Genomic DNA, 26,787 nt, shown 5'->3' with positions numbered 1-26,787 from the left:
ATTCATGTGATGAAGGAATTTCTTTTGTGAAGGCTGGAGTAGTAATATTTCAGTGAATCTGTTGATACCATTTGCTGATCTGCTAAAGATAATGAAAACACACAAAAAACGAAGATAAAATTGCTGGTGATGGAAGTGGAATAAAGGGAAGACAGCTTTAAGATAGACTTCTCTAGACCAATATGACAAATTTAGCAATGACTATCTATCGTAAGGACTTATGCTGCCAATAAGTGTTGGACTGCTAACCTCAAGACTGGCAGTTCAAACTCACCAGCTACTTCACAGAAGAAAGATGAGGCTTTATACTCCTGTAAGTATTTACAGCTTTGGTCACTATGTGTCAGAATTACCTTGATGACAGTGGGATTATGTCAATGATAGGAATTTCTGGGTGGTAAAATTATTTAGGTCACTGTTATTTAAGTGCTCAACTAATTGCTGAAAGATTGATGGTTGAAGTAAGCTAGACACTCCTGGCCATCTGCTTCTTAAAGGCCACAACCTGGAAACCCCATAGAGAAGTTCACTGTAGGTTGCAGTTGACTCTACAGCAAATAACTGCATTTCTGTGGTATGAACAAATCTTTCTAACGGTCTGTCCTGAAGGAAGAGCCTGCAATGTGTAAAACTGCTGCCAGTAGCACTCTCATCCCACAGTGATTATGAGAGCAATGTGTTGCAAAAGTTTACCTTGACCCTGATGGCTCCAATAATGAGTGTTAGAAATATTGTAAAAGAAATCATGCTAATTTAAAGCAGACTGTTCTGGAGAATAGGGGGGGAAAGTTCTATAAAACTAGCATAACTGTGCTATAAAAGTAAATGGAGAGATTTTTACCAGAATGGCAAATTATAGCCCACAAACTAGATGGCAGATAGCCCTAAGCAAGATACTAGTAAATTGAATTTGTCATAGTTGTCATCGTATGAAGTCCGACTCAGATTCAGTATACTATCAACGGTGAATTTGTTCCAGGGTGAAGGGTTGATATAATCGTAAAAAATACAATTTTCTAAGAGAAAAACTCTTACTAGACTTGGACAAACACAAGATTTAATAAACAGATAAAAGGAATCTATTTTATGACTAAAAACAAAATTCTTAGCAAACACAGATTAGGAGTTAACATCCTTAATCTCACAAAGAACATCTCAAAAGCCCTAAAACAAATGTGATGTGGAACACGGGAAGTGCCTCTGCGATGCAAACAGGAGAGGATGCAGGCTGCCACGACCTCCTATAACATTGTTCTAGAAAGAAACCTAAAACACAATAAGGGGACTATAAAAGATTAGAAAACAGGCATAATCTTATCATTTTTCTTAGATGATTGGAGTATTAGAAAATATTTCAACTTCTGTTCAGATTTATATGTTGAGTGTATCTTGACAAGCTGATTTGATTTTTCAGTATTTGTATAAATGCAGTGGGATCTCACTCACTGCCATCAAGTTGATGCCAACTCATAGTGACCCTATAGGACAGGTTAGACCTGTTCTCTGAGTTTCTGAGACTGTACCTCTTTACAGGATTAGAAAGCCCTGTCATTCTCCTGTGGAGTGACTGGTGGTTTTGAACTGCTGACCTTGCAGTTATCAACCCAACGAGTAGCCATTATGCCACCATATATATAAACAGAGAAACAAATGGAAGGTATTTGTTGTAGATGTCAAGGCATTATAAAGCCACAGAAGTAGGAAAACAATATTAGAGGAGTTCAGAAACAAATCCAGATATATAATTATATGTGATAATCTTATGACATCATTTGGGAAGCGATTGACTTTCAATAAATGGTGCTATCAGTGCACTATACATGTTTTGAGAAATGTGACAGACAATAGACCTCTGTGTCAGAATACACAAAAGTGCTCTGGTGGATTAAGGAACTACTTAAGAGGCAATATGAGAATGTCTTCATGAACTTGGAGAAAAAGATTTCTTTAAGACAAAATGCCCATGCCATATAAGAAAAATAGATCATTTTCATCATGTTAAAACATGGAAATTTCTTATCTCAAACGGCACTTCAAAGATAGTAAGAAGATAGGCCATCCAATGGGAGAAGATATAGGAGGACAAAAAGAGACGGGCTGACATGCCAGCAAAGCTATGTCTGTCTGACCTAGTCCAAAGAGCAATACAGGGTTGGTGGTGTTTTAATCCTTTCAATAAACAGACAAATCAAACAATAACTTCTCCAAAGGTCTTTGTTAAAAGACCAGAATTGAGGACAAGAGAGATGGACATAAGTCCCATCAGTTCTGACTCATAGCAACAGAACAAAACAGCGCTCCGCTCCTCACCAACCTCACAACTCTTATGTTTGAGCCAATGTTGCAGTTCTTCTCTATTGATATGTGTTCACCTGGAGAGGGATTCCCTTAACTCTGCCTTCCTTATTCTTTGTGTTCCTGCTCATTTCTCTGTCTTTCCTCTAGGCCAGTGGTTCTCAACCTTCTTCATGCCACAACTCTTTCATACAAGTTCCTCATGTTGTGGTGACCCCCAACCTTAAAATTAGTTTCATTGTTACTTCATAACTGTAAATTTGCTACTGTTATGAATCATAATGTAACTATCTAGTATGCAGGATGTATTAGCCGACCCCTGTGAAAGGGTTCAGCCCCCAAAGGGGTCGCAACCCCCAGGTTGAGAACTGCTGCTCTAGGCAAATTGCTCCTTCCTGCCTTTCTGGATTACCTGAGAGATGGCTTTGCACTCTTGCCCTTCCATGTCTCCTTATGACTTCACCTCGGGAGTTTGGCGGACAGAAAGCAAATGTGGGCCACTGAAGGTAGCATTAGGCAGAGAAGGGAACCAGGCTTGTTTTGAGCAAGCCTATAAAATATGACTTACACAAAATTGTGTCTTGCCATACATAACATCAGATTTCTCTGATAGTATAAGAAGTCAGTAATGCACAGAGCCTTACAGTTCTGTAGATTAGCTAGAAGGAAGGTAGAAACGAGGTGGTCCTGTTGTTAACCATTCAAACCTACAATCCAAAAACCTCACTGCCATTGAGTTGATGAGGACTCAGACCAACCCTATAGGACAAAGTAGAACTGCTCCTAAGAGTTTCCGAGGCTGTGACTGTTTATGGAAGTAGAACACCCCAAGGCACAAAGCAGAAGTAAGGTCTTTGTGGATTGTGATCTGTTCAGCATAACAGGCAAGGTTGTTCCTTGTGTGACTATTGACTCCTGATGTGGTATACTTCTACAACTCTAGTGACAGGGAGTCAGGTCTTCCCTCACGTAGGCACAGGTGCCTTACGGCGAGTCTCTCCTTTCTCCACAGCAGTTTCCCTTCAGCTGAGGATTATCAGGACTGCCGCGCTGAGACTGGCTGTCTCTCTGTAAAAAGTGCTGCCCTATGCATGTCTGTACTAGGTCTTGTCCTTAGCTTGCACATGTTTTGCCTTAACTGTTAAGTTTTTACTTCAAAACATTTTACTTCAAAATATAAACTAGTTTTACTTGAAAGCAAAAAAAAATTCACTTTAAAACATGCTTCATATCTATTTAATAGCTATATCCATACCTGACTTAAAAATAACATTGCTTGCATTTTGTATATTTTATATTCATAATATACATACATTTTAGTCCAATTTAAAAATATTTAATTTTAAAAAGACATTCACTGCTATTGAGTTGATTCCAACTCATAGCAACCTTTTGGAACAGAGGAGAACTGCCTGCTCCCATGAATTTCCGAGACTAACTAACTCTGGGAGTAGAAAGTACATATTCCTCCTGAGAAGTGGCCCATGGTTTAGAACTGTTGGCCTTGTGGTTAGCTACCCTGCATTAACCATTTTGCCACCAGGGCTCCTTACAAGAAAATTACAGAGTAAAATACAAACTTAATGATATATGTGAGTTTATCACTATATTGTACTACTTTTATTGGTCCTATTTATTTTATATCCTTTCCCCCTTCCTACTTTAGCCTTTTTTTTTGTTTATTTTTTTTTTCCTTTATATCATAAGTAACTATGTTGAGGAGCCCTAGTGGTACCATCAGCTAAACATTGGACTGCAAATCACAAAATTAGCAATTCAGCCCATCAGTTGCTCCATAGGAGAAAGAGGATACTATAGCTGCTCGCATAAAGGTTTGCAGCCTTCCTGTACAGGGTGGCTAGGAGTTGGAGTCAACTCGGTGCAGTGGGTTAGTGACTCAATATGTCTTTGATGCCTTTAGAAGTTATCCTATAAGTGGTACATGCAGAATATGTCTCATAATCAGATTTGAGATCGCTAACAAAGGACAAAACACATGCTCTAATGTGGTAGTAAGCATTTCATTATTTATATAAATTAGTGACCCTAGTTTTATTTTATTACAAGATTTTATTGGGGGCTCTTACAACAATTCATACATCAATTGTATCAAGCACATTTGTACATATGTTGCCATCATTTTCTAGACATTTACCTTTAATTTGAGCCCTTGGCATCAGCTTTTCTTTTTACCCTCCCACCCCCCTTCCCACCCTTGCGATCACTTGATAAATTATAAATTATTATTATTTTCATATCTTATACCAACTGCTGTCTCCCTTTCCCTGGGGTTTCTTCCCCACCTCCCCCTACCATCCTGGTATTACTCCCACTTCTGTACCCGAGAGGTTTTTCTGACCTGGATTCTGTGTGTCCTGAGCTCTTATCTGTACTTGTACGTGCTTCGGCCTAGCCCTCAGTGAAAGGCAGGATTGGAGTGACCCTAGTTTTAATTGGGGCCAGTGATCTCCTATGATCAGCTCAGGGCAAATACATATATCACCTGTACTCTGAAAGAAAAGACTGATCTTTTTCTTTTGGGAACAAGTACAAAAGCAGCCAGGTGCCATATGGTCCCCACACATGAGCAAGAAGGGGATGGGTACTGTATACCCAGACAAGAAAAAGAAAGGATTGAGAAAGAGACAACCATATATAGTTTTCTTCATCAGAAAATGTTCTGTACATAGGCCTCTGCTTGTTATGTGCCCTCAAGTCGGCTGTGACTCTGAGCAACCCTATTTCCAACAGAAGGAGACGCCGCCTGGGCCTGGGCCATCCTCTCAGTTGTTTCTGTCTTTGAACCCATTGTTGCAGCATCCACTGTGTTAATTCAGTTCCTCAACTGCCTTTCTTGACTCACTAGAGTCTAATGTAAATTAATACTTAGATAATTTTGTAGATGCTTTACCTTAGCAGATATTAAATTGCCCATCTTTTGTGTTTCCATGCATGTTAACTTTCTATTATTTTTTAATCCCCAAGACAATACTATCCCTCCTTTGTATAGTCCTTGTTCATTTAAAATGATCTATATATTTACCTTCTTGAATTCATCATTTCTTCCTATACTTCCATCTTTTCATCAGTGGTCATTTCCCCCTCTCTGCCGTGCTTTATTATTCCTATTTATGCTCAGGACACATTCTGTCAGCTTTTTATCTGGAACTATTGTATTTTGTCTTGATTTTAGGAGGTCACTTTTACTGGACATGCAATTGTAGTTTCGTTGTTCTTTTAGCACATTCAGTGTATCATGACAGTGTCTTCTGACTTTCTGTCATTTTTGTTGGAAAGTCAGACATCAGCTTTATTGTTGCTTCTTTCTCTAGCTGCATATTAAATATTCTACTTATATTTTCTTTTCTTTTTTTTAACCAAAAAGTCATAAGATGCTAGGTGGCTGGGGGTGTTTTGCTTGTTCAATCATTCTGTTAACCCGCATTGTGCTCATAGTCCTTGCATTTGTGCCTTGATGTCTTTCACGAGATTGAACACTTCCTGGCCATTTACCTCTTCAGATATTGTTTATGCAGGATCCTGTTTCTCCTGCTGGTGTCTAGTTATATACTTTTCTGTACAGCCCACTTTTTATGCTTTTCATACTTAGATTTGAATGTATTCTATTTTCTAGCCCATTAATCCTCTAATCAGTTTGATCCAAGTTGCTGTTAATTTATTGAATTCTTAATTTTAGTTGAAATACTGCCAGTCCATTTCAACTCACTAATGCCTAGGATATCTATCTTACATTTCATTTTCGATGACTTCCAATTTTCCTATGCAGCAGCTTCTTCTTTTCAGTCATGTTCAACCAGCAAATGAAGGTCCTTAAAGCTTTACTCTCCCACAGCTGTAGCCCATCCATATCATTATAGTCAACTTTACTTTGAGAAGGCAACTCTTCCTCAGTCACGTTTGGGTGTCTTCCGATTTGAGGGGCTCATCTTCTGTCACTGTCTCTTACCATGTTCTTTTTAGTCGGTCTTCAGAACTGACAGTGTTTTGATGCTATCCAGAGGGTAACATTAGTGACCAATTTCTCTGGAGTGGACAGTCTACTCCTTCATAGTCTGTTCTTAGCCTGGAAGCTCTGCTGAAACCTGTACATGTTAGGTGACCCTGCTGGTATTTGACATACCAGTGACAGAATATTCAGCATCACAGGAACACACCGGCCACCATAGTACGACAAACTGACAGACAAGTGGTAGCTATTAAATATAGAAAGGTATACTAAAACAAGCACTTGATTAACATGATTGAATCATACATAACTCTCCCAACCTATGTACAATTCTACTTAAAGAAAGACAGATTCGGAACTTGTTCTTAATTCAGTGACTCTATATTGAACAATTGTACAGGCTTTGAAAGATATAGTCCTCTTTCATAGTGGATTCACCCTAATCTCTAGCAGGCACTGGAAAGGCATGGCATTTGTTGTGGTTTTAAACTATGTCCACAAATTCTTTTAAAAGCACGGGGCCTAATTTCCATATTGAGCTATACTGAGTAACTCACTTCTACTAAGTAGGATGTAGCAGAAATGATGGTATGTGATTAGGTCATAAATGATATAGCTTCCTTGCTCTCATCTATATCGCTCACCCTGGGGTGAGTCAGCAGCTGTGTCCCAAGGATACTTCAGCCAATCCAGAATCCTACTTGGTAAGGTGTTCTACATTTAGTTCAGTGAGTGACCCATTTGGAAAGCAGGTCTAATTCCAGTCAAACCTTTAGATGACTGTCTCTCTCACTGCTATTGGGTTGATGTCCATTCCTAGTGACCCTAGGCCCTGCTTATATCCTGGCTGCAATAGAATAAGAGACCCTGAAATAAAATCCTCAAATTACTCCCATGACTTGACTGCCCAGAAGTAGTGAGATAATAATTATTTTTATAAGTCTCTATGTTTTGGGGAAAATTGTTACATAAGCCAAACCCCATAGGGTTTTCGATCTTCTAGAAGCAAACAGCCACATCTTTCTCTTGGTAGCTTTGAAGTACCAATCTTTTAGGTGTCAGCTCGACATTTCGCCACCAGGAACACCAGAACAAAACACTACCATTTCTTGCACCGTCCACACAGTCGTTATGCATGAGCTCATTGTTCTAGCCATTGTGTGAGTCCTTCTCATCAAGGTTCTTCCAGTTTCCCACTGGCCCTCTATTTGACAAAGTATGCTGTCCTTCTTCAGAGGTTACTAATAACATGTCCAACGTACAAGGGGCTCCCCCCCAAAAAAAACCCGGAATTGCAGTGGGCAGAGCACAGCTTTCATAGAATGCATTTTCCTGTGAAGAACTTGCTCAGAGTTAGTGCACCCAGTGGTGTCGCCTGGGAAGGTTATTTCTGCTCACAGTGATGAGCAGGAGAAGTTTTTGTGATGGTTGATTTAAGAAAACAATAAGAGAAATTCCACATTCCACAAACTGTTATGATTACAAGCTTACAAGACAGTGCTATGCAAGTATACAAGTGGTGTTCTTATTTCAAAATAAGGTGAAATGCCAATTGATGACAAACCACATTCTGGACGTCCATCAGCTTCCCAAACGATTAAAAATGCTGACTCCTAGTGCATTTGGAGTTCATTTCACGAGGTCAGACTGCCAATCAAGCTTTCTATGTAGAGGTTCTGAAAAGATTACATAGCAGTATGTGACAACAAAGGCCTGATTTCTGGCAGACAGGGTGGTTTTGCCACTCCACAAATACACCTGCTCATGCAGCCATCTAAGTGCGCCACTGTTTGGCAAAAAACAGCATGCCTGTCTTGCCCCAGGCACCTGACTCACCTGACCTCGCTCCATGCGACTTTCTTTTGTTTCCACGAATGAAGAGGGACATGAAAGGACAGCGATTTGATAAGAAGAGGTGAAGAAAAAATGAGGGAGGTGCTGTCAGCCATCCAAACAAGAGTTTGAAAAATGGTTCCCACAATGGAATCGCAGATTTGACGAATGTTATTAAGTGTCATGGAGAGTACTTTGAAGGTGGTACGAGTGTTTTGTAAAAACATTTAAAGACATAGCTTGGAAAAAAGTTTATTTGGAGTACCCCTAGTACATAAGATGAAGCTTCACCAACCTAACTTCGCAGGAGTGTTCTAGCTGTATGAGTCTCAAGGCTTATTCTATTGCCTGTCCAAGACATATTCAGTATTTTCATCAATAACATAATTCAGAGGCATCAATTCTGCTTTTTAAATTTCTTATGAATTACTTGGGAGTTTGCCATTAATTATGAATTGCTATGTTTACTATGAATTAGATTTGAAATAATTTAATATTCATCAATTGAAACAACTTCTCAAACCTTCCAATAGTTTACCCACTACCCCCCCCCACCTTTTTTTCTTGTCTCTCTTTTATAAAATATGATCTTCCCTTTCCTCTAGAACAACTGTCGACCCTTTAGCCTAGGGGTCAGCAAGTATGGCTCAGGAGCCATATGCAGCTCTTTTGTCCTATACATGTGGCTCTGGAGTAAAGTGGAAAATGAAAATAAAACTATTATTCATTTATTAGTGATTCGATTGTAAAAATGGATAATGGCTCTTGAATGATCTTTAAATTATTGTGAGGGACAGGATTGGCTCTTTGGTCTTAAAAGTTTACCCCTTTTCTAATCTCTTGCTTCCTAGTAGCCATCCAATTGTTTCTTTTTGCATGGAAAACCTTTCTCTTTTTCCTTTGATAACAGTGGTTTCATGCAATATGTATCCTTTGGTGATTGACTACTTGCGCTCACAATGTCCTTCAGTTCCTCGCAGTCCGTGAGATGGCCCATCGTTTCATCATTCTTTTACTACGTGTAGTAAGTTTATCTATCCTAGTGCTGGGCATGTAGATGGTTTGTCTTGCTGCTGTGAAGGGAGCTGTTTTGAACATGGTATGTATAGATCTGTGTGGGCTGCTGCTCTTATTTCCTTAGGATCTTAAGGGGGTTGCTGGGTCACACCACATTTCTATTCCCAGTTGTTTGGGAAACACTATCACTTTCCACAGGGTTTGTACACTTTTACAGTCCCACCAACAGTGTCAGCGGTCCAGTCTCCCTACCCCTTCTCTCTGAGTTTTCCTATCAGTGCCAGTGTGAGGTGGTAGCTCATCACTGTTTTGATTTGCCTCTCTCCAATGACTAGTCCACATGAGCATTTCTTCTTATGTTTGCTGAATGCCAGGATGTCTTCTTTGGTGAAATGTCTGTTCATGTCTCCTGAAAGGCATTGGTTCTTCTCCAATTTCCTTGATTAATTTTCCAACTTGTAAATGTATATGAAGATACATGGACTTGGGTCAAGCTTGTCTTAGTCCTCAACGTGACGTGTTTACTTTTTACCACTGTACAGAAAGAAATCCTGCAGCAGATTTGCCTAGTGTAGCATGCTATTTGATTTCTTGACTTCTGCTTCCATGGGCATTGATTGTGGATTCAAGAAAAATGATATCCTTGACAACATCGATCACTACTCCATTTATCATCCTATTGCTTATTCATCCAATTATGAGGGGTTTTTTTGGTTGTGTTTTGGTTTTTGGTCTTGAGGTGCAATCCACATTACCTTCATCAGTTAGTGCTTCGGGTCCTTTTTGTCGTCATTGTATATAACAGATTGTTAGTGGGTCTTCTAGTCCTGATGCTGTCTTCTTCTTTCTAGCCCTGTTGTTGGCAAGGAAAACATGTTAGGCACACGCAGATTATCATGGAAATTCTCCTGCTAAGTTCCCCCCCCCCCCAGTTATGGTTTGGAGTGAAAGAGCTGTCATTAGTAACAGTCAGTGTAGCAGTTTCATGAAAGTTATGTATCATTGGATGCTAGTGGCACTCCAATTTGACCATCCATTAGTTTACACATTTGTAGATGAATTTCTGAGGATAAGCATAAACATGTACCCAGTCATTCGTATGCTCCAAAATAACCTTAAGGCTAAGTTAATTGACTCTTAAATGCCTATTAAACATTACACAAATTGATTTGAGTTGATTTAGACTCATAACAATCCTATAGGACATTTTGGAATTGACCCTGTGGATTTCTAAGACTGTACCACATTATGAGAGTAGAAAGCCTTATTTTTCTCCTGAGGATTGGCTCTTAGTTTTAAACTGCTGGCCTTGCAGTCACCAGCCCAATATGTAATCCACTAAGCCATCAGAGCTCACAAAAGTGAACACATCACACAATTATATAAGGGATCTAGAAGCAAAACCAATAGCATCCATCATTGCCTCTCATGCCTCCCCCCAGTCATCAATCCCATCCCTGCCACACCTATCAAAGTAATGTCTAACATTATAGATTAATTTGCTTGTTTTTTTGCCTTTATATAGTGGAATCATATTCTTCACAGTGTTTGAAGTTATGATTTTTTTGCCTAATAATGTTGTGAGATTTGTCTGGGCAAGAGTTAGTTCATTCTCACTGCTTGCTTTATAATACTGCATTTTATGAGCATGTCCTACTTTTTCCTTTTACAACTTTGATGGGCATTTGGGTTGTTTTCAGAATGAAGACATGACTAGTGGTATACACTGTTTTATGTGTCACTTGTTGAGTATGCATATTTTGTTGGACAGAATCAAATTGCTAGGTCATAGGTTATGTATATTTTCACTGTTGATAGAGACTACTGATTTACTACAGGAGTTGTAGCAAGTTATACTCCTACTGGACGTCTATGAGATTTTTTATTTTCTCCATATCCCTCCAACTCCTTGGTATTAACGGCCTTTCTTGGTTTAGCTCTCAGGGTATCCCCCTCCCCCCCACACACACAAAATGGATTTTTTTTCTTCAAAGCTTTGTTTTGTTTTGTTTTGCAAAACAAACATCACTTTAAAAATACTCTCCCCAAAATATTCTCCCTTTCACTTAATATACATTTGTCAAATCTGAGATTCCAGTCATGGAAACATTTTTTTCCTTCACCTTTTCACGTTGTCAAGTTGCTGTCATTTCATGTCCCTATTCACTCACGGACACAAAAAGAAGTTGCATGGGATGAGGTCAGGTGAGTCAGGTGTGGGGGCAAGAGAGGCATGCTGGGTTTTTTGCCAAAAACTCATGCACTGACATGGCTGCATGAGCAGGTGCATTTTCGTGGTGGCAATACCAGTCCCCCATCTGCCATAAATCAGGCCTTTTACAAAGACTGTACAGATGTGCTTTATACAATTGATGTATGTATATGTATGAACTGTGATAAGAATTGTATGAGCCCCAATAAATTGTTAAAAAAAAATCAAGCCTTTTATGTCATACACTGTTATGCAATCTTTCCAGAATCTCTAAATAGAAATCTTGATTACAGTCTGACCTGGTGGAATGAACTCCAAATACACTATCTCCTTCACATTAAAAAGAAAAAAAAATGAGCATCAGGTTTGGGGGATACCCCCCTTATAGTTGTATCATTATGGTTATAATTTGTATTTCCTTCTCTTTAAGTTAAGCTCATTTTCATATTTTAAGGCATTTGTATATCTTTTCAGAAGTTTAAGACTTGCTTATTGTTTTAGCCATTTTATTGTCAGATAATCTACATAATCATACAATTCAATAATTCAATCATATCAAGAGTTGTACCACAATAAATTTTAGAACATTTTCTGACTTATTTTCTTTCTGAGCTGTTTTGTTCTCATTATACGTTGTCAAGTCAATTCTGATTTGATATCCTTATAGAATAGAGTAGAACTGCCCCATAGACTTTCCAATGCTATAAATCTTTATGGAGGCAAGACTGCTACATCTGTCTTCTTCCAGGCACCTGGTGGATTCAAACCATGAACCTTTTGACTAGCAGCTAAGCACCTAAACACTATATCACAGGGACTCCTTCATCGATACTTATGGATTCTTTAAATATTTTTGGGGTGCAAATTCCTTGTCAGATAAGATATATTCACTACGATTGCCTATTCCAACCCTATAGATTCCTGTGTTTCTAGTGATGGTTTTTATATTAACTGACTTGATTTCTAATTTTTGATGAATGCTCTATCTGCTTCATTTTGCTTCCATTTTAACAAAACTATTAATCATGTTTATTTTGTTGCCTTTGTTGTTTTAGCTCCAATGCCTGGGTCACTTATTTATTCCTCATGTTGCTGGTTTTCAGTCATTTGACTAAATATGGTGGCAAAATTGATCATTTCTGAAAAGTTTGGATGCTCTGAATACAGATGTCATTTCCTGTAGACAGGGTTCACCCTTTCCTCTGCTGAGTTGATAAAATTAGGTCTGATTGCCTAATCTGTAGACTCCATTTGAAAGCCCGGCTCCTCGGCCTTGCTTAGGTGCCATTAAGTTAATAGAATGCAACACGGCCCGGGCGTGGGCCATTTTCCCCACCATTGCTGTGTTTGAACCCATTTGTAGTCACTATGTGAGTCCATCTCCTTGAAGAACTTCCTCTTTTTCATTGACCATCTGCTTGACCAAGCCTGGTGTTCTTTGCCACACACTTGTCCCTCCAGATAATTGTCCAAGGTAAGTGAGACAAAATCTTGTCTTTCTCACTGTACTTCTTCCAATATAGATGTGTCCATTCTTCTGGAAGTCCAGAATATTCATTATTCTTCACTCGTGCCCCCTTTGCTTTGCTGCATCCCAAATTTAAATCCTTACCTTCCACGTGCAGAAATTCCACTCGCCTTGTCAGAGATTTTATTGTTTTGGTTTTTTTCCCTTTAGTTTCTGACTCCAAAATAACATTATGTTTGAAATACTATAGAAACAAGAAAAGTATAGATAAAGCCAAGCAAAAAACTACTGAGATTTGTTAGGGATGTAACAGTAAGATAATGAATATCCAACAGGAACTGCTTCAATTTTTCTTAAAATTTAGTGACAAACTCTTTGATGAGTCTATCATGTAATTTATGGCACTCGTAAGTACACATGCATATATATCTCCATATATGAACACACAAACTCTATAAATTGTTAAGCTCAATTGGATGGAATAATCAAATATTCTTAATAAAATTTTGATCCAAATATTTGATTTTAATAGGACTGAAACTAATGGCTAATGTTAGAATCTAACATTGCCTAGAATTGACAGAAAAATTACTGAGTTAAATCTGTTAAAATTTTTAAGAAAAGGTTGATTACAAAGAATGAAAATGAATAAGCAATGTGTGCTCTGGTAATGAAGAACTAAATGCTTCAGGTATTGTTCTTTCACTAGAACCAGCTAGACAATTAGACTACAATAGGGAAATAACTGTGCTCAGACATTGTTCAATATCTGATCCCTTCTCTTATGATCAAAGGAGAAGCACCTGGTATCTATCCTGGAATACTACCTGGAGTCAATTCCCATGTTTGCTAACATGGAGGGAGAGCTCAAACAGAGCCTACTGGTCTTTTAAAGTTGAAACCTAACTTTGAGGAATCTGAATTTGTTAAGGGGGGATTGCAGGGTTAACCTGTTATTTTATAGTGGAAATATAGTGTACTTTAGAAGAATCACAGAAGAATTAGTTTATCAAGACCAAACTGGACGTTCTTCATAGCTGTGCCCCTAAGTAAACCCCTCTCTCTAGTCTGTCTCACAGAGCATCCTGTGATTGTGTACAGGTATAAATTCTCAAGGATATTAGCTAGGTCAGAGACCCGAGTCTTATCTAAGTGTTATGAGTCTTCCCCAGGTTTTCTCCCCTGCTTCCCTAGCCATCCCCTCCCCAATTAAGGGCCAATCCGTGCCTACCCAGCCTGTATGCTGAAGATTTAGACTCAGTAGAAATGTGAAGCACTATAATACACAATCCTTGTTGAAACAACACTTTGGTTACACAGGTTGTGCTTGTCATTCCAAGATTTGTGTCTGTCTGGAAAAAAAAACAGAACTGTTTAAGGGTGTTTGTTTCTGCTGTGAGAGCAAAGACAATGGGCTGGGCCGACTCCTTCCAGGAGCGTCCCAGCTGCACGCCTCTCCCATGCATCCGAAAAGGAAATTGAGAACCTTTTGGATCCACCTGGTTCCTGTGATCTGGCAACAGTTACCCAACAATACAGGCCCTTTAGTGCCCGCCCAATGCCAAATTGACTAGAATGTGTAGAACAGAACAGTGGAGAGAAGAAATTGTACACCCACAGCGTTGTAGATCTACAAAGGGGGCCTCTTGATTCAAATACAACTCTGCATTTTGAGTCCAAGTCTACACTTGCATTTTGGATGAAATTACTTGAACCAGGAAAAAGAACGACTAGAAAGAAGCAGTCTGTGAATCCTGGAGGTCATACAGGGATGGGACCATTGGCATATTCACTGACTAGAGATTATGAAGGCACAGGTGGAGTCCTCTGAAGGTTATTATTTTAGTGGGACTAAAATAGTCTTATACTAAAGCCTTCAAAGGACCTATTTCAAAACAACCACCACAAATAAGGAAAGAAATAAAAACAAATCTCACTGAAATAAAACTAACAGTAATTTAATTGCATGCCAGAATCAAGTCCAATACTGAAACGACATTTATTACCCAACGTGTAAAATTTACATCTGCCAGTCAAACTAAACTTAACCAGGCATGTATAGTGTCAACCAATAAGCCCCATAACAAGAAGACAAACGAAGCAATAGAGCTACTGACTTAGAAATAATGTATTTGATGAACTTCACAGACATTATAAAAAAATTCTATCAGTATACTCAGATTCAACAATGTTGACAGGTCATGACCATAAGTTTCAGACAAATGAAAGAGTATTAATTTTAAAAGAAAGAATCTGTGAAATAGCAATCTAAGCTGTTCAAAATGAATATGGGCGTTAAAAATTAACAGGGCACTTGTAGAAACTATCAAGCAGTCTAGTGATACATTTATTGGGCATCTCATGGAACAGAACAGAAAAATATTTGAAGCTAAAATTCTATACCATCTAACCAACCATTACTATGTTTTAGCCCACTATTGCAACCACTTGTTCACTGAATTCATCACGAATGGTGTCATTTGCAAAGACTGGTTCCTGCTGATAATTTGCTCTGACTGACGGAGTCTCACCTTCCCACTTCTAAGGAAGATTCTGGCTGTATTTCTTCTAAGACAGATTGTTCTGATATTTCATAGTATATTCACTATTCTTTACCAACACCATAATTCAAAGACATCAATTCTTTGATCTTCCTTATTTTCCCCCCAGCTTTCACATGCGTAGAAGGCTATTGAAAGTACCATGACTTGGGTCAGGCACTCAGCCCTGGTGGCATAGTGGGTTAGGCATAGGGTTAGCAGTTCAAATCCATCAGCTACTCTGAGGAAGAAAGATGAGACTATTCCTGTAAATAGTTACGGTCTTGGAAACCCATGGGAAATTCCACCCTGTCCTGTCATCTCTCGGGTCACATTAAGTAGGAAGCAACTCAAATGCAGTGAGTTTGGTGTTTTGGTCGGGTCAGGTGCACCTTCATCTTCAAAGTGCTCTCTTTGCTTTTTTCAATACCCTAGAAAAGTCCCACAGCAGATTTTCCCAATATAATATACTAGCTCAAAGTGGGTCATAGACTCAAATGAAAAGGATAAAAATAGAAGAGATCTACCAAGAAACCATTGAATGAAACTTTAAAGATTCATCTCAGTTTTAATGGACTTAATAAAATTTGTCTTAAGATTTTCTTTGCTAAGCTAACATTCTAATTAAAATTCTTGTAAAAATCATAAACATGGGGTGAGGGTCAAATAGCAGCAGAAGAAATGTGACCTAGGATGCTCCATAACTATAATCCGACTCATTTATAATCAGCCTCACTTTAGTTGAGCAACCTTGGTGGTGCTGAGATAAGCATTGAATTGCTAACCACAGGCCTGCAGTTCCAACACACCAGCCACTCCACAGGAGAAAGAAGAGTGTGTCTGGACCCATAAAGATATACAATCTTGGGGACCCTATCTTTGATTGCTAGGAGTCTAAATAAATTGCATAGTAGGAGTGGGTCATTGCCACTCTGGTGATCGAATGTCCAGTGATGGGCACCGTTATTTTTAAATAGCTTTATTTTTTAAGTTAGTCTTGAACCCTATAAGAATCAAAGGTTTTTTTATTTGGATTTAAAATCTTTTGCTGGTAGGTTAATTTTCATTCATAAGAACCCGATAGAACATAGTAGAACCGCTCCATCAAGTTTCCAAGGCTGTTAGCAGTTATGCGGGCAGCTTATCACAGCTTTCTCCCACGAGCAGGGGTGGGTTTGACTGTGGATCTTTAACCTTACTATGGAGCACTTAACCACTGGGCCACCAAAGCTGCTTCAGAATGTCTTTATGGATCATACTGGTTTTGTGTTGTTTTCCAGCTATATGTTGTTTTAAGAAAATATAAGCTCTAAACCCAAATACTACATATTTGGATTTATTGTGAATGGATCTGTAATAATTTTTTTAAGAATATTTTATTGTGTCTTTCATGATTTACACAATTTAGGTTGTCATTCACTTTCTACACATTGTTCAGTGACATTGCTTATATTCAGACTGGATTTTTGAAAACGTTTTACTGTGACTTAGATGGGGGTTTATATATCGTAGGATCATTTATATATCGTAGGATATATATATATCATTTATATATCGTAGGATCATTTGGAGCCTACAACTTTAACAGCTTATCAATCAAGCTTCCTAATAGCTTGCCCTGCACCCCTCTCCCCGTCCCATTTCCCCTTTTGTTGGATGTATCTTCCTTTTCACTAAGTTGATAGCTGTGTACCCTCTACTGTGTACCCTCTACCTTACTGCTTGTCCATCCCTCCGTTCCTTTCTCACCACGGCTAACCATCAGAATCTATTTCATTTGGTGTGCTGTCCTTTACCTTGTTGTTTTTAGAACAATAGTTTTATATGATATTTGCTCTTGGGTGTTTTACTAACTTCTCTCAGCATAATGCCCTCCAAATCCATCCATGTCGTGAGGTGCTTCACAATTTCATCATCAGTTGACTGTGTACACTAAAGTTTATCCGTCTACCACTGATGGGCATGTTGCCTGTTTCCAACTTCTTGCTGTTGTGACTAATGTTACAATGAATATAGATAAATGTGTATCTGCTTACAGACTGGGGGTTTTTTTCATCGTTTTATTGGGGGCTCATATAACTCTTATCACAATCCATACATTCATCAATTGTGTAAAGCACATTTGTACATTCGTTACCCTCATAATTCTCAAAACATTTGCTCTCCATGTAAGCCCCTGGCATCAGCTCCTCATTTTCCCCCCTCCCTCCCCGTCTCCTCCTCCCTCATGAGCCCTTGATACTTTATAACTTATTATTTTGTCATATCTTACACTGTCCGACGTCTCCCTTCACCTACTTTTCTGTTGTCCATCCCCCAGGGAGGAGGTTATATGTAGATCCTTATAATTGGTTTCCCCTCTCTACTCCACCCTCCTGGTATTGCCATTCTCACCGCTGGTCCTGAAGGGGTTATCTGCCCTGAATTCCGTGTTTCAAGTTCCTCTCTGTACCAGTATACATCCTCTGGTCTAGCCAGATTTGTAAGATAGAATTGGGATCATGATACTGGGTGGGGAGGAAGCATTTAGGAACTGGAGGAAAATCGTATGTTTCATTGTTGCTACACTGCACCCTGACTGGCTCGTCTCCTCTCCAAGACCCTTCCGTAGGGGAATGTTCAATTGCCTACAGATGGGCTTTGTGTCCCCACTCCACACTCCCCCTCATTCACAATGATATGATTTTTTTGGTTCTTTGATGCCTGATACTTCATCCCTTTGATACCTCATGATCACACAGGCTGGTGTGCTTCTTCCATGTGGGCTTTGTTGCTTCTGAGCTAGATGGCCGCTTGCTTACCTTCAAGCCTTTAAGATGCCAGATGCTATATCTTTTGATAGCCGGGCACCATCAGCTTTCTTTGCCACATTTGCTTATGCACTCATTTGTCTTCAGCGATCATATCTGGGAGGTGAGCACACAACGATGATTTTTTGTTCTTTGATCCCTGATAACGGATCCCTTCTGCACCTCGTAATCACACAGGCTGGTGTGCTTCTTCCATGTGGGCTTTGTTGCTTCTCAGCTGGATGACCTTAAGACTCCTTTAAAAGGAAGTATAAAATACACCTATTTGCTACTTCTAAAACAAACCAAAAGACAAAGACACACTACAATTAAGAGTAAAATATTTAAAGGAAAATAATTTGCCAGGAATATTCCAACAAAAAAAATAAATGATGATACAGCAATAGCAATATCACACTACAATCTAGGGAAAATAAAAAATCAACCAGAAGCAAGAATGCCCCCAAAACTCTTTTTCACTATTTCACTTTTTTCTCACTATTGATTTCTAATATGTTTTTTGTGTGTTCAATTTCTAATAAGTTTTACCTGTCTGTTATTACTGTATTCACAATTAGGTATATAAAAATTACACCCACTCCCTAATTAACTACATGGATAGGTTCTAGAGACCAAATTGCCGTGTAAAGATTTAGCATTATTCCAAACTTTAGTGTGTAAATGCCACTTGGGCTCCAGTATTTTCAGAATCTGTACTGTGAGATGACTGTTCTTTTCCCTGCAGCCACCATCTCCGGCCCCCTCAGGCCCTGGGTCCCTGTGCTTCTGACAGCTGTCAGCCTGTGCTATTGCAAACCACAAACTGAGCAGATGTGGTCAGGATTTCCAGCCAGGGGAAAAGCCACCCTACCCCTCCCCACCAGAATTTCTTGCTCTCCATCAAAAGCCCCACTCAATTGGAACAGGGTCGCACTGGCCCCCGTGTCCTTGGGGTGCAAAGGGCAGTTCTCCTGGTCTTAGGTGAAGTGAACACTGCACATCCAGTCTGTGCCCCAATGCTGCGTTCCTGCAGATCCTTGGCTTATACTGCAGCTCCACTCAGATGGCCTATTGCTCCAACTGTGATTAGGTGAGGCTTAGGAACATGTGGATTTTACTGGCCCAAGGCCCCAGCTTCTGGCTCTTTGCTCCCTTTTCTTAGCATTATCATTGTATCCAATACTGGAGAGAGTGGAGGAAGGGGAGGATCAGGGCCTTGGGGCTGTGGAGGGAGGTCCTTTGTCACTCCTAACATGAGACCTGACTTGGCTTTGAGGTGATTTAAGTAGATTTTTTTACTATTGTCTGAAATGTGAGATGATCCATTAGTGATGAATAGGTATCAGTTGGTCACAGAGGAGGCTGCTTGGGTATTTTTTTTAACTTTCATCTCCCCCCACAATTATTCTAGTAAGCTATGTCTATTAAGCTAGGTGCACAATATTAGAAGAATTCTAGCCATTGATTGCATGTTGAGACCTGTTAATGCATGTTTTATTTTATTTTCTATCATTTTAGTAACGATGATGTTATATTCATTTCTGTGGAAAGTCCTATTTTGACAGCTTCAATTACAACAAATCAAACAGGTATCTTACATTGATTATAATATGGCCTATCAAATTTAAAAGCCTCTCATCAGTGTTGAAAATAGAAAGTTGAATAATTTTTAAAAAATAAATTTAATTCTTTCTAGAGTCTTCTAATTGGTATTTTATTACTATAGCATGAATAAATAATTCTTTAATATAATTAAAGATTCTTTTTATTCTTTGATCATTTTATGCTTTGTTTCTTTATCTGCTTAATGGCTTTGCAAGTTATAAAATTAGTGACTTCTTATACATATTATTTTAAATGTTTTTCCAGGCCTTCTGTTAATGGCAGTTATGATTTTAGTTTGTCTTTTTGTTTTAGGTATTAAGTTATCTTAGATTTTTAAAAGGAACCCTGGTGGTGGTATCGGGTAAGCATTACACTGCTAAGCTCAAGGTTAACAATTCGAACCCACCAGCTCTTCTGCGAGAAAGTCGAGGCTAGCCGTTGAAATGAAGTTTTCCATCCCTGAAGCCCTACATAAAGGGTTGCTATGAGTCACAATCTGCTGGGCGACAGTGGGTTTGAAGCACAAGAGTTAACATTTTGACTATTCTTCAGAATCTGTGATTACTTTTCACATTTGTTTTATAATACTTTTTGTTGCTTTTGACAATTTCTTTTTACACCTTACATAAACAAATTTAATCTTGTTTTTGTTGGTACAAGCCTTCAAAAATTTGTGGAAAAATTGAATTAACAGGTAATGAAATTTTCCCAGGAACATTTGAAGCCCTCTTATACATATGTTTTCTCTAAAATAACCCTCTGTGGACTCATCAATCATGTCTCATCCAGAATTCCCTATTTCCATTTTTCAGCATATGAGAATATTTGCATCTTAGTTTCAGAAAATATTGCTTCTACTTATGTGGCCACTGCGTTTCCCCCAGGTTTAGACTGAAGCCGGTAAATCAGAGCGTGCCTGGGCATAGTCAGCATGCGCCTGAGGCTTCCTGCTGGTCGCAGGAAAAGTGCTCCTCATCCAATTACAACAACATGGGCTAAAGATTAATTTTTAAATGTATACATCTTCCATTTTTGTCCAATGTTAATTTCTATATACTGTATATACTCATGTGTCAGCCGAGTTTTTTAGCACATTTTTAAAGCAGTTTTGTGGTAAAATTAGGTGCCCCGGCTGGTGTTCGGTCAGCTTATACTCGAGTCAGCGTATATTCGAGTATATACGGTACATAGTCACAAAAGAGTTAATATGACTGTAAGATTACAGAAAGGAAAAACAACTTTGAAAACCCATAAAGCCAAATTAGATTTTCATAGTTAACAGTTGTTTAATATTTCTGTTCTTGCTGTGGTTAGTAGTCATATACTCATGTTTTGAGTATAAATATTTAGTAGTTTCACAAGCTTGTTCAGTGTGTTCATACTCTTAATCATTTTTTTCAGACATTATAATAAAGTCCAAAAATTCCAATGCACCTGATGCTGACGTGGATGATGTGGTGGGTGATCTTGGTTCTGAATGTTGTTTGTTTGAGTTTGTTAGTTCTAAGAACTTTAGTATTGCTACATGCTAAATGAGTTAACATTTTGTTTTTTTAAATATTTTCTGTTGAGATTCAACCTATTTTAATAAATTTTCAGGCTATAGAGAAGAGAAAATTTGATTCTGTCGTTCATTTTACAAAAGAAGGCCGACCCAACTGCAACACAGGTAAAAATAATTTTCTTTTAAGAAGAAAGGGTAATAACCCAGACTACATGAAACCTGTTTAATGAAATTTATTTTTGTGTGTTGGTATATGTAATTTTATCACATAGTAGATCAATATAACTACCACCACCATCACAATCAGCTTATTGAACAGTTCCATCTCAATGAGGTCCCGAATACAACTCTTCTATAGCCATGGCTCCCTCCACTCCCTAGCCCCTACCAATCTGTTCCTCATTACTATACTTATGTTATTTTAAGAATGTTATAAGAATGGGGTTATACTATATACATCCTTCTGAGATCATCTTTTTCTCACTCAGCATGATTCCTTTCAGGATCATCCAATTTGGTTCATGTTTTTGTTTTTTAATTGTTGTATAATATTCTTTGGTATGAATGTGCCATAGATTTTTTTAACCATTGTCCTGTTGGAAGACATTCTTTGAATATTATTAATTTCTAATGTTTGTGTTGTACACCACTTTCTACCCATGCTGTAATGGAGCAGTTGTGAGGGAATGTTTATAGGAATAAGAGCTAGGGAGTTATTTGAAAATGTATAGGGACAATATTAGCAGACCCATCTTACTCTGGTGTAAGCAAAAGAAAATGAAATATAGACATATGGGGCTCAGAGTCAGTGATAAAGTCTCATCTTCTCTGAACCACTTCACTTGTATGTTTATGGTGTGTTTTTGATTATACATTTAAACTTGTTAATTTCAAGAATATATGTAGACAATTAAAGCTTGGGAGTTAGAATATTTGAATATGCCATTTATACTTCAGTTCCTTCTCCTTTTAAACTATGTAGCCAACAAGAAATTAGAGCCATTGGGATCTCCAGATATTTCATGGTGACAAAACAAGCAAATAACCTAAATTCCTAGTTTCATGATTGTCATGGATTAAATTGTGTTCCCCCAAAATATGTGATGTGCTGTAAATCCTAACCTCTATATGTTTATTAGGCAGGATAGGGTAGGGTGTGTCTTGAGTCATAGTTTGACAAGCAGGTGTGACTCAGGTTATATACACCTACTCAATTCACACCTTTGCTTGAGTCGTACTTTTATTGAACAAGAGATAAAAGTATAAAGAAGTGACCAGCGGACAGGGACCTCACTACTACCAAGAAAGAGGAGTAGAGCATGTCACTTGGACCTGGGACCTCTGTACTGAGAACCTCCTATGCTCATAGGAAGACTGAAGCCAGGACCCATGGGGATCTACAACCATGGGGATCTACAAGGAGCACCTTGCCTATGGACTGAAAGACGGCAATTACTTCCCCAAGAACTATCGCCCTGAATCTGGACTTGTAGGCTTCTAAATTGTGAGAAAATAAATGTCTGGGTTTTTAAAAATCATCTACTTGTGGGATTTCTGCTATAGTAGATTGTAGTAACGAGGAATTTGGTGGATAAGAGTGTGGTTCTGCTTTAACGGGTGCCTAAAATATAGAGGCAGCTTTGGAATTGGGTGAGAGATAGTGAGTAGAAGAATTTTAAGGTGCCTAGATTGCTTTGAAGGGATTGTGGGATGAATTGTGGGTGTCAAAGGCAGTTCTGGTGAGTGGAGCTGTAGACGGTCTTTATCTTTTTAAGAAATGCTTATCGATGCCAGCAAACGTGTGGCAGAAGGGAGAACTAGTAAGTGATGAACTATAAGATGTCAAAGCAAGATCTTAAAGGGTCCATGTCAGAGGAAAGAGTTGGACTTAAAAATGAATTATGCAATATAAAACAGAATCAAAGATTTGGAAAACTCTTGAACTAAGTAAGGACCCATCCTAGAATTGCCCTCCAAGTACATAGTTCCTTTTTTAAAAAAGAGAACGTGGATTGTCATCTAGTCGATGCTGACTCATAGTGAATCTATAGCAGGATAGAACTCCCCCTGTGAGTTTCCAAGACTATAACTCATAATGGGAGTAGAAAGTCCCACCTTTCTCCAGAGGAGCATTTGGTGGTTTCAAACTGCTGACCTTGCAGTTATCAGCCCCATGCATAATTACTACACCTCTCCATCTAACCCATGACCACAACAGCTTAGACTGAAGGGGCGGGGGGAGAAGGGACAGGGAAAAATTTAAAACTGTGTGCCTCTTAGAATTCCACATGTAGGAAACAATCCAAAGGATTCACATGTTTTCTACCAAGAATAGTAAACAACCATTCCTGGAGCCACTCAAAGATGAGCAGAACTGTTGTTGGAAGGATTGCAGAAAGCTAAGCAACCATAAAACTTTAAAGGTTGCGGCTGCAGTCACCTAGATTTCAAAGGGTGTTCCACACACCCTCTTAGGTTTCAAATAATTCGACCTTTGCCAACTTGGTTCTGGAGTGTGAGGCTGCCACTGAGGTGTGCTGGGGGCTGGAGCCACCACCCAAAGCGTAGTGGACAGGACTGCCATGCTGAGGGCTAAAGAGTAAAGCCTGCAGTGGCCATGCAGATAGACTAGGAAAGGAGGGCCACTCGAAGCCAAGGAAGCGAAGTTCCCATCCCTGTGGACAAAAAAGACAAAGCTGAAGCCTAGGACTAGGGTGCCTCCAGCCAGAATCCAAAGGATGTAGCCAACACTCAGAGTTTTTGAGGCACGAATAGCCAGTACCCATCAGTTTTTAAGAAGATAGCCTGGTAAGCTTGCTTGAAACGACCACTTGGAGTCACTTGAGTGGAAGTGGGAGAGGGGCAGTAATGAAAAGTGGGTTGTGTTGGCTAAGGTTGTAGGACCGTTGTCCAGACAGTCTCAGAGAAAGGAGGGTTGTTTTCAAGCCTTGAGAGCGGGTGCAAATTATTCTGCTGGCTTTTGGACTTGGTTGGGACCCTTTATCCCTTCTTTTTCTCATTTCTACCTGTGCTGTTTTACCATTGTAATTTGGAGAGAGGTAACTGGTAGTCTAGATTTCACAGGTTCACAGGGAAAGAGGAATTTTGCCACAGGATGGACTAAGTCTAAAATCTCACTCATATTTTACTTAGATTGGGATGATATGGTGGGATAAATGTGTTTTACATACGGCAATGATAGGAACTTGGGGGACTAAGGTGGAATATCATGAATTAAAGTGTAGCCCCCAAAATTTGAGTCATGGTTAAGTTGGTTAAGCCATGATTCCCAGAATTAGGTAGTTGTCCTCCACTTTGTCATCTAATTATCTTATTTTTTTGGATATGTTAACAAACTGTAGCATCACTATATTAGTAGGGCATGATCACAGTGGGTTGTGTCTTGAGTCACAGCCTGGAAAGAGTGACTCAGTCCCACCTTTGACTTAACTCACGTCTTGCTTTAGTCACACCTTTCCTCTTACAAGAGACCAGAGGAAAGAGAAGCACAGAGGAGAGGCTGCTCCCTAATACTAAGAAAGAGAAGCTAGGAGTTCATCCCTTGGACTGAGGGTCCCTCTACCAAAAACCTCCTTGACTTGGGAAGTTTGGAACACTAGGCCTGCAGAGGTTGAAAAGAGACAAAAACTTTCTCCGAGAGTCAGCCCCCTGAATTTGGACTTCCAACCTCTTACACTGTGAGACGCTAAGTCTCGGTTTGCCCAAGACATCCATCTGTATTATAGTAGCAATAGATAACGGTGACATTGATGACAGTTAGAAATGAAAAGTTGAAAATGGATTGGGATCCATGATGAACAAATCCGTTACTTTTGTATATTTACCTCTTAACACTGGCTTCTTCATTTAAAATCTAGCAGTGGGCAAAATAGCTCTTGCTCATTCATAATAGTGTACTTCATAGAATGTTCCTTTTGGAGTAAGGGTGTACTTAGAGTAAACCTATATTAGCAGGTTTACGTATTTCCCGAAAAACATCTATTGAAGTTCTCTTAAGTTCTGGTACTTTTGAATGCGACTTTATTTGGAATTAGAATCTGTGTAAATGTAATTAGCTAGCATGAGGTTAAGCTGGAATTAAACGGGCCCTAATCCAATATGACTTATGGTTTTATCAGAAGACACAGAGAGAGACATCTAAGAAAGAATGGCATATAACTAAATCAGATATTGGAGGGGCATAGTGAAAATCCAAGGAGTGTCAAGAATTGTAGGGAGTCACCAGAAGCTGAAAGAAATGCACCAAACAAATTCCCTCTCGGTGCCTCCCAGAAGAAACCAGTCTTCCTAATATCTCGGTTATAGAAGCCTCAAGAACTATGAGAGAGTGAAGGTCCATTATTTTAAGTCACCCAGTTGGCGATACTTTGTTATGATAGTCCCAGGGTACTAATTCAGATTTTGGTACAGATTTGATACCAATTTGGTACAGATTCTTTTATAGCAGTGCAAATAAATGCCATTGATTTTGGTGCATACATATATTATCAGGAATACAATGTTGCTAGAAATGTGAACATGAAAGGTCTTTCTAGTGAGCATGGGAATTAGGAAAGCAGTTCCTCATGCATTTATTTTGGACAATGGACAAAAGGGAACCTTTCTATAAAATATCAAAGTATTTGCGAAATTACATTTTACTCTGTGGAAAAGAGAACTTGTAAGTGAGGAACTTGGATATTTAACTGGGGAAATTCCATACAAAGTTTCCAAGATGCAGCATGTTATCTCTTTACTGCTTATAATATCTTGAGAGGAAAGGGATAGCTCGAGGACATATTAAGCAAAAAGGAACCAGAACTTTGGAAAATGTTCAGCTTATCGATACTGTAAAAAATAAGAAAGCAGGTTGTAGAGAGAACTCCATTGGTAGGTCTTGGCAGACCTTTTTGTGGAGAAATAGGTATGTAATACAATGATGCAGTCAAACATTTCACCAGCCTGTCTGACCACAAAGTGTAGAAGGGACCAGGTATCAGACATCAAAGAACAAAAAATCATATCAGTAGGTGTCCACCTTCCCCATATGATCACTAAAGACAACTGTGTGCATAGGCAGATGTGGTGAAGAAAGCTGATGGTGCCCAGCTATCAAAAGATGCAGTGTCTGGTGTCTTAAAGGCTTGAAGGTAAACAAGCTGAGACGCAACAAAGCCCACATGGAAGAAGCACACCAGCCTGTGTGACCATGAGGTGTCAAAGGGATCAGGTATCTGGCATCAAAGAACAAAAAATCATATCATTGTAAACGAGGGTGAGTGCAGAGTGGAGACCCATAGCCCATCTGTAGGTAACTGGACACCCCCTTACTGAAGGGTCGTGGGGAGGAGACGAGCCAGTCAGGGTGCAGGGTAGCAACGATGAAACATACAACTTTCCTCTAGTTCTTAATGCTTCCTCCCCCCACTATCATGATCCCAATTCTTACAAATCTGACTATACCTGAGGGGGTGTACACTGGTACAAATAGGAACTAGAAACACAGGGAATCCTGGACAGATGATCCCTTCAGGACCAGTGGTGAGAGTGGCGATAA

General features: G+C 39.1%; 1 protein-coding gene across 1 annotated transcript in view; it reads left to right on the top strand.

Annotated features, from left to right (window-relative positions):
• ATF7IP2 (activating transcription factor 7 interacting protein 2) overlaps nucleotides 1-26,787 on the top strand; it is a 64,350-nt gene that overhangs the window by 25,519 nt on the left and 12,044 nt on the right. The window contains exons 7-9 of the mRNA XM_075528025.1: nucleotides 19,640-19,710; nucleotides 21,128-21,183; nucleotides 21,335-21,395. Coding sequence (XP_075384140.1) covers nucleotides 19,640-19,710; nucleotides 21,128-21,183; nucleotides 21,335-21,395 — 188 coding nt within the window. The remainder of the gene's footprint in view (nucleotides 1-19,639; nucleotides 19,711-21,127; nucleotides 21,184-21,334; nucleotides 21,396-26,787) is intronic.

This window comes from Tenrec ecaudatus, chromosome 12 (assembly GCF_050624435.1).
Source record: "Tenrec ecaudatus isolate mTenEca1 chromosome 12, mTenEca1.hap1, whole genome shotgun sequence".
Taxonomy (NCBI): domain Eukaryota; kingdom Metazoa; phylum Chordata; class Mammalia; order Afrosoricida; family Tenrecidae; genus Tenrec; species Tenrec ecaudatus.
The sequence above is the reverse complement of the archived record's forward strand: the minus strand, read 5'-3'. Positions and strand labels throughout refer to the sequence as shown.